Below are 13,184 nucleotides of genomic sequence, written 5' to 3'. Positions count from 1 at the left end.
AAAAAAAAAAAAATGCAGATTCTTTGGCTTAGTGCCTATGCTCAGTGGTTAGGGCACCGGCCACATACACTGGTTCTGGTGGGTTCAAACCCAGCCCAGCCCTACTAAAAACAACAATGACAACAAAAAAAATAGCTGGGTATTGTGGCAGGCACCTATAGTCCCAGCTACTGGGAGGATGAGGCAAGAAAATCACTTAAGCCCAAGAGTTTGAGGTTGCTGTGAGCTATTACCCTATGGCACCCTACAGAGGGCAACATAATGAGACTCTTTCCAAAAAAAAAAAAAAAAAAAAATGCAGATTCTGGCCAGGTATAGTTGCTCACACCTGTAATCCCAATACTCTGGGAGGCCAAGGCAGGCAGATTGCCTAGGCTCACTAGTTCGAGACCAGCCTAAGCTAGATCAAGACCCTGTCTCTAAAAATAGCCGGGCATTGTGGCAGGCGCCTGTAATCCCAGCTACTCTGGGGGCTGAGGCAAGAGAATCTCTTCAGCCCAGAGTCTGAGGTTGCAGTGAGCTATGATGGCACCACTGCATTCCACATTGCAGCCTGAGTGACAGAGACCTTGTCTCTTTAAAAAAGAGAGAGAGAGAGAGATTCTTGAACCTTATCCTACACTCCCTGAATCTGAATCTCCTGGGGATGGATCCAGGAATGTTTCACATGAATTTGTAACATAGTATTTTTAACAATTGTCCTAAGTGATTTTTATGAGTTGCCAAGTTTGGGAGACATTGCACCATAAAATTCCCTTTGTATAGCAAATTCCTTTAGTATCTTTAAAATAACCATTTATTTTTTAATGAAAACCAATTTAACAGACTTTTAAATTAAGGTTCTTCCTAAGAGTACAGTTGATTAACTCCACCCCACTGAGATGTTCTATGAGTGCTAAGGTTGCTGGGTAAGGTGAAGAAATGATCAGTGATACCATTCTCTCTCTCTGCTTCTGTTGCCCCTACAGGTGGCTTGCAGTTCGCCTAGAGCTGGTTGGGAACCTGATTGTCTTCTGTTCAGCCTTGATGATTGTTATTTATAGACATACCCTAAGTGGGGACATCGTGGGCTTTGTTCTATCCAATGCACTCAATGTGAGTCTGAAGGTTGGGAGTTTCACTATGTTGATGTATTTATTCTTTTTTCAATTTTTTTGGTTGTTGAGACAGTCTCACTTTGTCACCCTTGGTAGAGCACCATGGCATCAGAGCTCACAACAACCTCAAACTCTTGAGCTCAAGCAATTCTCTTTCCTCAGCCTTCCAACTAGGTGGGACTACAGGCACCTGCTACAACATCCAGCTATTTTTAGAGTCTCACTGTGGCTCAGGTTGGTCTTGAACCTGTGAGCTCAGGCAATCCATCTGCCTCAGCCTCCCAGAGTACTGGGATTACAGGTGTGAACTGCTGTGCCCGACCCCAATATATTTATTCTTAAATTAAGTCTGGAGTATACCGTGTAGTCTGTGCTCTTGATTCCCTTTTATATCCTGAAGACTAGGGGAGACTGAGGTTTAAACCTCCATCTTTTACCCATTGACACACTTTCTTACTCTGTGTAGTCACCAATGCTATCAAGAAGAATAGACATAGGCTCGGCGCCTATAGCTCAACTGGCTAAGGCGCCAGCCACGTACACCTAAGGTGGTGGGTTCGAATCCAGCCTGGACCCGCCAAACAACAATGGTGGCTGCAACCAAAAAAAATAGCCAGGCATTGTGGCGGGTGCCTGTGGTCCCAGCTACTTGGGAGGCAGAGGCAGGAGACTCGCTTGAGCCCAGGAGTTGGAGATTGCTGTGAGCTGTAATGCCACGGCACTCTACCCAGGAGGACAGCTTGAGGCTCTATCTCAAAAAAATAAAAATAAAAATAAAAATAAAGAAGAATGGACATAAATGTCGACCTGGGAGCTTAAGAAGGCAATTTCTTATGTTTTATTTATTTATTTATTTTTATTTTATTTTTATTTATTTATTTATTTTGAGACAGAGTCTCACTTTGTCACCCTTGGTAGAGTACTGTGGCATCACAGCTCACAGAAACCTCAAACTCTTGCCTCAGCCTCCCAAGTAGCTGGGACTACATGTGCCTGCCACAATGCCCAGCTACTTTTTTGTTGTAGTTGTCATTGTTCTTTTGCAGGCCCAGGCTGGATTTGAACCAGTGTATGTGGCTGGCACCCTAGCACCCTGTATGTGCCAAGCCGGATTTGAAACCGCCACCCTTGATATATGGGGCTGGTGCCCTACCCACTGAGCCACAGGCATCGCCCCCAAGCCAATTTCTTATGTTTCAATCTAATCGTTCCCTTTTTGCTTGGTTCTAGTCAAAAGAGAGAATAGCTGGGCACTGTGGCTCACACCTGTAATCCTAGCACTCTGGGAAGCCAAGGAAGGTAGTCAGGAGTTGGAGACCAGCCTGAGCAAGAGCAAGACCCCATCTCTACTGCAAATAGAAAAATTAGCTGGGCATTGTGGCAGGTTCCTGTAGTCCCAGCTACTTGGGAGGCTGAGGCAAGAGGATCACTTGATCCCAAGAGTTTGAGGTTGCTTTGAGCTACGTTGCCACAGCATTCTACCCAGGATGACAGAGTGAGACTCTTTCTCAAAAATTAAAAAGAGAGAGAGAATAAATAAGTTTCTTCTCCAGAATAGAGTAGTAATCAGAAAGTCTTTTGTATTATTTTATTTTGTTTTATTTGAGACAGAGTCTCACTCTGCCCTGGGTAGAGTGCCCTGGCATCATAGCTCACTGAAACCTTAAGCTCTTGGGCTCAGGTGATCCTCCTGCCTCCACCTCCCAAGTAGATGGGATTATAGGCATCTGCCACAATGCCCAGCTAATTTTTCTATTTGTAGTAGACAGGTTCTTACTCTTTCTCAGGCTTTTTTCAAACTCCTGAGTTCAGGAAATCCACCAGGGTTGGTCTCCCAGAGTGCTAGGATTATAGGCATGATCCACCGCAAATAGTTCCAAATAGTTCCTCCTGTGTTTGTTTTTCTTAGGTTACAGAATAATTAAAGTAAATTCTAATATAGAACTTACAGTCTGATAAAACTATGGGCTGTATCTCACTGCAGCACTGTAGGATGGCTAGGGGATCAAGGCTGAGCATCATTATTTCCTAGCACATAAAATAGTGGTTGGCACTATAGTGACAATTCAATAAATATTTGTTTAATAAAATAGTCATTTGACTATCTTTCATGGTATCTTTTTGAGCTAACTTTTAGAGGTTTGCATAGCCACAAGTGGGCTTTGTATAGTGCTATCTTCATTAGAATTTAAGAAGGCCCAATGTCATCCTGCCAGGGCACCTAAAAGGACTATTATTCACCAGAGTCACATGGTTCCTTGTGCTATTGTCACTTACTCCCCTCTATTTCTAAGCTTTTTATTCTAGGACAGACAAGCAAAAGAATCATAAAACTATTATTCTGAAACAAAACCATTCAAATATCAGCAATTACATCGGTCTCAACCTGTACACAGTGGTTATTCTTAGTGCCCATGATCCTGTCCTCTGTAGTCTGTGGTTAGTCTTTCATTTGCTCAATAAAAACTCCCTATGCATATGTGGGAACTCTTTAAGTCTTAAGTCGTTGCTTGAAAAAAGCTTGCATCTGAGAGATTCTCCAGCCCCTAGAGGGGCCCAGACCATGACAATCCTGGTGGTTAGATGTATCTTTGTAATGTCAGGGAGTCACCGGGAGTTGGTCTAAAGGAGGACAGAGTTCATGTGGATGCCCCCACCTTGAGGGCTGGTATTGAGTAAGAACAGAGAAGAGACAGCTTTTTGGAAGGTCTTTTCCTGTCCTGTGTCTTTTCTCACGCCTTTCCCTATTTGCAGAATGCCATTTTATAACCCCCTGCCCAAAGGCTCTACACTTTCAGGCAGGAGACCAGAGTTTTCGTCCCACTCCACCAATCACTAGCCTCTCCAACCCCCAGTTTAGCCCCAAACCATTCCAGGCTCATATTGTCCTTCTTGTGAGCACACACTGCTGAGCACCCAACTGTTTTCCAGCCATTCAGCGGAATAGTCTAATTTCCTTCCCCAAATAAGGCAAGGATTGTCTTTCTTCTACTTTTCCTTACTCTCTCCTAGAGGCCAGCATAGTGCCAGATACAAAGTAGACATGGGATTGACCTTGTGGTTTGACTAATTGAGTTGGTTTCTAGGCCTGAGATGATTCTCAGTCTTCTGGTTTTTTGTAGATCACGCAAACCCTGAACTGGTTGGTAAGGATGACATCAGAAGTAGAAACCAACATTGTGGCTGTCGAGCGAATAAATGAGTACATCAAAGTGGAAAACGAGGTAAGGAGGAATTAGAGAAGCCTGAGGACAAGAAAAAAAGAAAAGGAACTCCTTGAGTTCATCTGCATAATTTTTCAATATTCCACATGGGTTCATAATCGTTCTCCTAATGTTTTTTCTTTGCTCTAACTCAAAGGACCTAACTTCTTCAAACTTAGAATGGGAAATGGTTTGTAGGAAATCAGGTCTTCGAACACACCAAGTTAAATGGTGGCTTCATTCTGGAGCTCTACAGAGCAACCCCATGGGATAGGATACCTTTAATTAAATAAGGTAGGAAGCTTCCAGAAGTACAAGTCCAGTTCAGTCTATTAGATGCAGATGCCATTAGGTAGTTAGAACACTGCTACCCTTCTGTTCTGTGACATGAGTCCTATGAAGACTGTTCGGTCATCCCTATATAAATCAGTTCTCATCCTGTGTCCTTACCAGGCACCCTGGGTGACTGACAAGAGGCCTCCGCCAGATTGGCCCAGCCAAGGCCAGATCCAGTTTAAAAACTACCAAGTGCGGTACCGGCCCGAGCTGGATTTGGTACTGAAAGGGATCACTTGTGACATCAAGAGCACAGAGAAGGTAGGTGGAATGAAGGCAGGCCTGAGGCCTTTTGATCAGAGAAGAGTTAGACACAGTGGAGAGACATCACTGGAGTGGTGGGGAGGTGTAGGGACATAGCATGACCACCAGAGGGCAGGATGCCCGCCAGCACAACTCAGACTGACTACTCTGTGAGAGCTTCCTGCTCCTCCTCCCTTGCCTGGGAGACAGCTGACCAGGGCTCATTTCCTGTAAAGTCTACAGCACACAGAGAGGAAGTTAGGAAGGAAACAAGGGGGCACAAGGCCTGGGGAAGGAACTGTTGAGAATAACAGTTGTCCCTAAAGAAAGAATGGTCTAGTTCTCCTGGTCGCAAAGTCAGGCCCCTCCCATTGGTGCTGTTATTCTCTGAGGACTTGGGGTCTGATATAGATTAAAAATCAGGGCAAGGATGTTGGGGTCCAGTTTAGGGTCTGGCTCCCTTCGCCTCATTTCTCAACAAGGATTTTAAAAAGAATCTGTAACTCCCAATGATATTTATAACAACAGCTGCTGAAAATATCCATGTAGTTCTCAGCAAGCAACAGTTTAGGAGGCAGCAGCATGGGAAAGCCATCTTTTTCTGACATGTGGGCACTCTTTTCCCCCACCCAAACCAAAATCAGTTTAATCTATTAGGAGATGAAGTAGCCAATAACTGCTTCTTACCACCTGTGACTGTAAATGCCCATGCTAAATAATTTTTTCCCCAAGCATTGTATGTTGAACTAATGTGCCATCCATTTTCACAGGTTGGTGTGGTGGGCAGGACAGGAGCTGGAAAGTCATCCCTCACAAACTGCCTCTTCAGAATCTTAGAGGCTGCAGGTGGCCAGATCATCATCGATGGAGTAGATATCGCTTCCATTGGACTTCATGACCTTCGAGAGAAACTGACCATCATCCCTCAGGTGAACTCTAGAACTTAGTTGGGAACATGCAGTGGGGGCCAGTTTGTTCTGCAGGAAACCCTCTTCTTCTTGATATCTGTTCAGTTAGCACTGTCATTTCTATAGTCTACTCAGGACACCTTTTTTCCAGAACTTAAGTTTTGAGAGGTTTTTGAGGGGTTTTGTGTGTGTGAGATATGCATTTGTGACTGCCAGCATCTGACCAGTAGGTGGCAGCAACACAACAGAAGTCAAATAGAGCAGATGATTATTTAGCATTTCTATAGCCCATCGTGGTTTGCAAGACTTTTGCAATCAGCATTAGCAGTTTTGCTGCTGAAGCTTGAAGCCATTAAGCTTTATACTCCCCATTTGATATGGTTAAAAGATGAGGAGGGAATTTGCGTGCAGGTTTCTGCCAGTGAGCAGAACGCTTAGTGCAGCAGCATGACAGACTTCACTTTGGCTTCCTCTCTGGACCCTACCAAATAAGGATCACCACAGGCTCCTCTCTGCTCCCAGGCGGCTTGTGGCTCCTCACTGGAACCATTTCTCCTCTGCTCACTGCAACCATGTTCTTCTGGGGGTAGTTTTGGTTTGTCTGATGTTTGTTCAGTTTGATAAACTCTTTTCTCCAGCCTCTTCAAAAGCATAATAAAATAAATTCTTTTCTTGCAGCTCGTTATGCCTTCCTCTCCTCTCCTCTGATCCCCCACCTCTACATCATGAATTTTCATCTGAAGGGGTGGAACATTCCTCTCACTTTCTTGTGAGATGTTGTGACAATTTGGAAATCCATAATCCTGAGACTCATAAATGAATCTAGGGTTTAAAAAAAAAAAAAAAGCAAACTGAGAACTTCTCTTACTCTTAAGCTTAGCTGGCTGGCAGCCACTCCAAGACTTCAGAGGGAAAACCTTGCAGAAGCTCAACGGCCAACCAGCTTCCTGCCTGAGGAGCCTATCTCAGGCCAGCCCTTTCCACTCTCTTCTGGCTGCAAGGAACTAACAGATCCTTTTCTGACATTAACCCTAACAGTCCCCTCAACTCTTGTCTGGCAGGACCCCATCCTGTTCTCCGGAAGTCTAAGGATGAATCTAGACCCTTTCAACAAATACTCGGATGAGGAGATTTGGAAGGCCCTGGAGCTGGCTCACCTCAAATCTTTTGTGGCTGGCTTACAACATGGGTTGTCCCATGAAGTGTCAGAGGCCGGTGGCAATCTGAGGTAATGTTTCATAACCTACTTCCCCCATAGGCAGTGAGAAGATGTGAGGGGACCACTACTCGTGTTCCTTATGTTAAGTGATGCCTGGCATCATGGAATCCTCACTATCCATGTCTAATTCTAGTGTGTAAAACAAACCTGTTATGAAGTTCTCATGATAGAAGATGTCATTAAAAGGCTGGGCACGGTGGCTTATGCCTGTAATCATAGCACTCTGGGAGGCCAAGGTGGGTGAATTGCCTGAGCTCTCGGGCTCAAGACCACCTGAACCAGAGTGAGACCTCATCTCTAAAAATAGCTGGGCATTGTGGCAGGCACCTGTAGTCCCCGCTACTCAGGAGGTTGAGGCAAGAGAATCACTTCAGCCTAGGAGTTTGAGGTTGTTGTGAGCTATGACACCACAGCACTCTACCAAGGGTGACAAAATGAGTCTCTGTCTGAAAATAAAAAAAAGTCATTGGGGTGGCACCTGTGGCTCAGTGGGTTGGGCACTGGCCCCATATACCGAGGGTGGTGGGTTCAAACCCAGGCCCAGCCAAACTGCACCAAAAACTAGCTGGGTGTTGTGGCAGGTGCCTGTAGTCTCAGCTATTTGGGAGGCTGAGGCAGGAGAATTGCCTAAGCCCAGGAGGTGGAGATTACTGTGAGCTGTGTGATGCCATGGCACTCTACCAGCCAAGGGCAATAAAGTGAGACTCTGTCTCTTAAAAAAAAAAAAGGAGATGTCATTAAATTAAGGTGACCAGATTTTAACATTGGTAAAGCGGGACACCCTTGAGGGGGGGAGGGCAGGGCCTGACAACAATGCAAACCTTGATAAGCAGTTCTCGATAATCAGTTCTCAACAATTATTTGTTATTATTAAAGTTTGACATTATAAAATTAACAAAAATAATATAAAACTCGTATCCTGGTGAAATAGCCACATGGCAGCCAAAAACCGTATATTCCCTTCCTGTTCTCCTGGGTTCCCTAGCTTGTTGTGCATTCTTTTCAAAAATCGGACTTTTTAAAAATGCCATAGGATGCAGGACAAATTGTTAAAAATCGGGACTGTCCCGCCAAAAGTGGGACGTCTGGTCACCGTACATTAAATGTAACCCTCATGAGACATTACACAATGTGAGCTTACAGATCCCACTATTTTATTTTATTTGTATGAGCCCCCATGCCTGGACTATTTTGTTTATTTATTTGTGACAGAGTCTTACTATGTCACCCTTGGTAGAATGCTGTGGCTTCATAGCTCACAGTAAACTCAAACTCTTGGTCTTAAGTGATTCTCTTGCTTCAGCCTTCCCAGTAGCTGGGACTACAGGCACCTGCCACAATGCCTGGCTATTTTTTTGTTGTAGTTGTCATTGTTTTTTGGCAGGCCCAGATTGAGTTCAAACCCACCAGCCCTGGTGTATGTGGCCGGTGCCATAGCCACTGAGCATAGGTGCCAGGCTTGTTTGTTTTTGAGACAGAGTCTTACTTTGTCACCCTGGGGTTGAGTGACATAGCATCAGCCTAGTTCACATCAAGCTCAAACTCCTGTGCTCAGGGGATCTTCCTGTCTCAACTTCCCTCATAGCAGGGCTATAAGTGCCCATCCCAACACCTGGCTAGTTTTTTTGTTTTTGTTTTGTTTTGTTTTAATTTGCAGTTTTTTTTGGCCGGGGCTAAGTTTGAACCCGCCACCTCCGGCATATGGGGCTGGGGCCCTACTCCTTGAGCCATAAGCACTGCTCTTTGTTTTTGTTTTTGTTTAGCCAAAGCTTGCCACACATAGACAGTCCTTGCTTCTGCCCCAGGTGCCTCAGTAATGGTGGGCTGGATATGGACCATTAGCAAATGGAAGCTCAGGAAGGAAGTACCTAATTAGTGGAATAGCAGCTCTGGCTTCACTTGTGAACTTTGCATAAGTGCTGAAATCTCAGGCCCTAGACCTGTTAGAATCTGTATTTTAGCAAGACTCCCAGGTGACTTTTGTGCACATGACACTTGAGAAGTGCTGCCTAGAGCACGGTGGTTCCTAACTAGGCTGCAAGCAAAAATCACCCAGGAAGCCTTCCAGTGATATAGCCCAGAACAATCAAATCAGGTATGCAGGGACATTTGCAAGCCTTAGTGAGAAAACCTCCAATTTTGCTTTGCCTGTACCACAAATGTAGGCAGTAGCAGGGTCTTTTAGGCTGACGTAGGAGACCATTCACACAGTAAGTCAGTAAACACATAGTAGCACCTACTATGTGCGGGGCACTGATACAGAGGCAAACAACACAGACACAGCCCTGACTTCCTAGGTCTTACAGCCTGATGGCAGACCTGTGCAAGTAATTGCCAGGACAGTCCGAGCTGAATGGGATGGATGAGACACTATGATAATGTATCATGGCGGTGCCCGTAGCTCAGTGGGTAGGGTGCCAGCCACATACACTGAGGCTGGTGGATTCAAACCTGGCCTGGGCCAGTTAAAATATTGCAACAACAACTGCAAAAAAATAGCCAGGTGTTGTGGTGGGCTCCTGTAGTCCCAGCTACTTGAGACGCTGAGGCAAGAGAGTCTCTTAAGTCCAAGAGTTCGAGGTTGCTGTGAGCTGTGACGTCATAGCCCTCTACCCAGGGTGACAGACAGCTTGAGACTCTGTCTCAAAAAAAAAAAAAATCAGCCTTCTCTTGTCCATGTTGGTGACACTTAATGGTATTACTGATGCCTTGATTTCAGACCTAAGTTGGGAGATAAAACTAAAATTTCTCTGGTGAATGATGGCTAAATGAGCTGGAGAGAGTAGCAGAAAGTCTCAGTGGTACCTCCGCTACAGCCTGTAACTATACAGTCCACCTGAGCCAGGCAGGAGTTAGGTACAAGCTAAATAAATAGTTTTGCAGTGTCTCTGGTCTTACATTACAGAGAAAAACTGGAAGTTCATCTTGGGTGACTTCTCATCTCCTACAGAAATTTTCTTATGGAGAATTACAGAACTTTGGGCTGGCCACCCCCTGTTTAATATGTTCCCTAATGGCCACAGCAGGAAAGAGCAATTAGCAAATTCCTGAATATTTCCCTCACATCATTTCCCAAAGCTTCTTTATGTAAGCAAGAGGTCCAGCCTTCATTACAGGCTTTCAGCAAATTAAAGCTATTTGCATTTTACAAGCATATTCGAATTCCACATACATTGCATCTCACACCAAGACATCATGTTCATTAGATAGCTTTCTCTCTAATCAAAGCAGAAGGCCTTGAACAAATAATTAGCCTTGAGACTAGAATTACACATTAAAATAATAAATGGATCCTCTAAGACCACAAAGAAATTCCACTGGGGTGTTCTAGTGCAGTGTCACCCAGTATTAATGGTGTCAGGTCAGATACTGCTGAAGTGAACTTGGTTGTTTTGAAATTGTAGATGACACTGTAGCCAAATGTGAGGGTCTCCTAAACTTTTAAGCATGGAAATTGTCTATGGTGTTTATTTAAAATGCTCCTCCTCATTCTGAGTAGAGGGGGGCCCAGAAATATGAACTTTTTATTAAGTATCTGGGGTGGGTCTTCCAGCGGGGAAAGTTTGAAAACCATTACTGGCAACAACAGTAAACACCTGGTTGAAGAGGTGGCAGCATTTTAGGGGAATTTTGGAGTGGGAGTTTTAAAAGTCTGATCTGGAACATGGAAACTGTCCCCGTGCCTCCAGTTTACCCTCTGTCCTTAGGAGCTAATGTAATGTTTCTTCTGTCGACCACAGTATAGGGCAGAGGCAGCTGCTCTGTCTGGGCCGGGCTCTGCTGCGGAAATCCAAGATTCTGGTGCTGGATGAGGCCACGGCTGCAGTGGACCTAGAGACAGATCACCTCATTCAGACGACCATCCAGAATGAGTTCTCCCACTGCACAGTCATCACCATTGCTCACAGGCTGCACACGATCATGGACAGTGACAAGTGAGTGGAGGAGGTGGAGCTGGATAGACACGGCTACGCCCTTGGTCAGCAGTGAGGTGTCAGCTGTGAGACGCTTCATAGCAGGTTTAGCCACTGTCATTTTACTGATGAAGAAGCCCAGACTAAGAGATTTCAAGTAATTTGTCCAAATTTGTATGTCAAGCTACTGAAAGCCAACAGGGTTAAGGGAACCAACCGTCTTGAGGGTCAAATAGAAAATTGTGTGTTGTAACTATTAACTGAGGTGGTGGCTCACGCCATGAGTGGCAGCTGTTAACTATCGACCTTCCCAACTATACTGGCCTCAGCTGCTGCCCCTATAATGTGACTAGAAGCTTTCTGTTGCTTCCACCTCTGGCATGTTACATCCAAAGGCCAGTGAGCTTAGAAAGCTGTTTCAAGAGGATAGGCCTTTTTTTGACCAAAGAGAAGGCTCCCATTTTAAACCCACCTATCCTTAAACAATGTGTACTTTAAAAAATTATATAAATGGACTCACCACACGTGTGTTCCATTGATTGATTTTGTTGTTGTTTAACATGTATTACAGGTGGAATCACATGCACGTGGCTGTGGTTCCCTCAGTTTCACTGCTCTGTAGCCTTGTATGACTAGACCCCAACTTAGTCCTGGTATTCCTATAAGTGCCCAGGTTTGAGATTTTACTTTCTAAGGATTTTGTTTCTTTATTTCAGGGTAATGGTCCTAGACAATGGAACGATTGTGGAGTATGGCAGCCCTGAAGAACTGCTGAAAAACCCTGGACCCTTTTATTTTATGGCCAAAGAAGCTGGCATTGAGACTGCGAATGAGACAGCATTCTAGCAGCACGTCCCATGGGACAGAGAAGGACTCTGAGGATCATTCCGTATTTAATTTCTTATGAATATATAATACATACAAAAGTATGTATAAAATATACATTTTAAAGAAGGATAAGTGGGTACTTACTACCCAGGTTAAGAAAATGTGTATAGGGCAGCGCCTGTGGCTCAAAGGAGTAGGGCACCGGCCCCAAATGCCAGAGGTGGCGGGTTCAAACCCAGCCCTGGCCCAAAAATGCAAAAAAAAAAAAAAAAAGAAAGAAAAGAAAGAAAGAAAATGTGTATACCTGGGCACCTTGGAAAACCCCTTAATTGTCTCCCTGCCTGCCCCTCTCAGTGACAACCACTATCCTGAATTTATTAACTATTCCCTTATCTTTCATTCTCATTTTTCTTCCTTTGTATGTATATATTTAACTTGTGTAAATAGATTGACTCACTGCATATATTCTTCTCTGAATTGATTCTTTTGTTCAATATTTGAGATTCATCCATGTTGATGCAAATAGTTCATTAATTTTCACTGCTCTGTAGTCTGGCATTGTATAAATACATTACAATCTATCCATTTTAATATTGGAGAGTTTTCTTTTTTATTATGAATGACACTGCTATGAACATTCTGGTATATGTCTCCTGAGATAAATGTGTCAGCTTCTCCAGAATACAATCTAGGAAAGGAGGGTCTGCACATGTCTACAGACACATACCAGCTAATGCCAAACTGGTAATCCCAATTTAAAACACTGTTGTTGTTGGGTAGGGTGGTTCTTACCTTAATCCCAGCACTCTGGAAGGCCAAGGTAGTTGGATCACCTGACCTAAACCAGCCTGAGCAAGAGCAAGATTCCATCTCTAAAAATAGCCAGCTGTTATGGCGGGGGCCCATAGTTTCAGGTACTTGGGAGACTGAGGCAAGAGGATCACTTGAGCCCAAGAGCTTGAGGCAAGAGGACCTATACATTCCCTCCCAAATTCTCCCACATCTTCCTGCTGTTCACAGTTCTTTGGGGCACTTTCTGTGTCCTTTCTGATTCTTCTGTGTGCCTGGAATCATAGTATTTCAGAAGTGAAAGAGCCCATGCCCATTATTAAGCTACTATCTCAGTTTCAAACTGGGAGATTCTGCTTTGTGATGCAGGTCTCAGATTTATAAATCCTGTCTTTGCTTTTCTAGCTACTCCTGTCCTACCAGGCAGGACAGTAAGAGGGGCTGGAGGGTGTCTGGATTTAAGACTGGATGAGGGGCTCGGCGCCTGTGGCTCAACTGGCTAAGGCGCCAGCCACGTACACCTAAGGTGGCGGGTTCGAATCCCCAGCCTGGACCCGCCAAACAACAATGACAGCTGCAACCAAAAAATAGCCGGGCGTTGTGGTGGGCGCCTGTGGTCCCAGCTACTTGGGAGGCGGAGGCAGGAG

General features: G+C 44.6%; 1 protein-coding gene across 1 annotated transcript in view; it reads left to right on the top strand.

Moving 5' to 3' along the window:
* Window positions 1-12,339, top strand: part of ABCC2 (ATP binding cassette subfamily C member 2) — a 75,529-nt gene extending 63,190 nt beyond the window's left edge. The window contains exons 26-32 of the mRNA XM_012803661.2: window positions 969-1,095; window positions 4,220-4,321; window positions 4,754-4,897; window positions 5,650-5,808; window positions 6,849-7,015; window positions 10,747-10,941; window positions 11,637-12,339. Coding sequence (XP_012659115.1) covers window positions 969-1,095; window positions 4,220-4,321; window positions 4,754-4,897; window positions 5,650-5,808; window positions 6,849-7,015; window positions 10,747-10,941; window positions 11,637-11,766 — 1,024 coding nt within the window. The 3' untranslated portion in view covers window positions 11,767-12,339. The remainder of the gene's footprint in view (window positions 1-968; window positions 1,096-4,219; window positions 4,322-4,753; window positions 4,898-5,649; window positions 5,809-6,848; window positions 7,016-10,746; window positions 10,942-11,636) is intronic.
* The last annotated feature ends 845 nt before the right edge of the window (window positions 12,340-13,184 follow it).

Source organism: Otolemur garnettii, unplaced genomic scaffold (genome assembly GCF_000181295.1).
Source record: "Otolemur garnettii isolate 467f Iridium unplaced genomic scaffold, OtoGar3 scaffold00021, whole genome shotgun sequence".
NCBI classification, from domain to species: domain Eukaryota; kingdom Metazoa; phylum Chordata; class Mammalia; order Primates; family Galagidae; genus Otolemur; species Otolemur garnettii.
The sequence above is the reverse complement of the archived record's forward strand: the minus strand, read 5'-3'. Positions and strand labels throughout refer to the sequence as shown.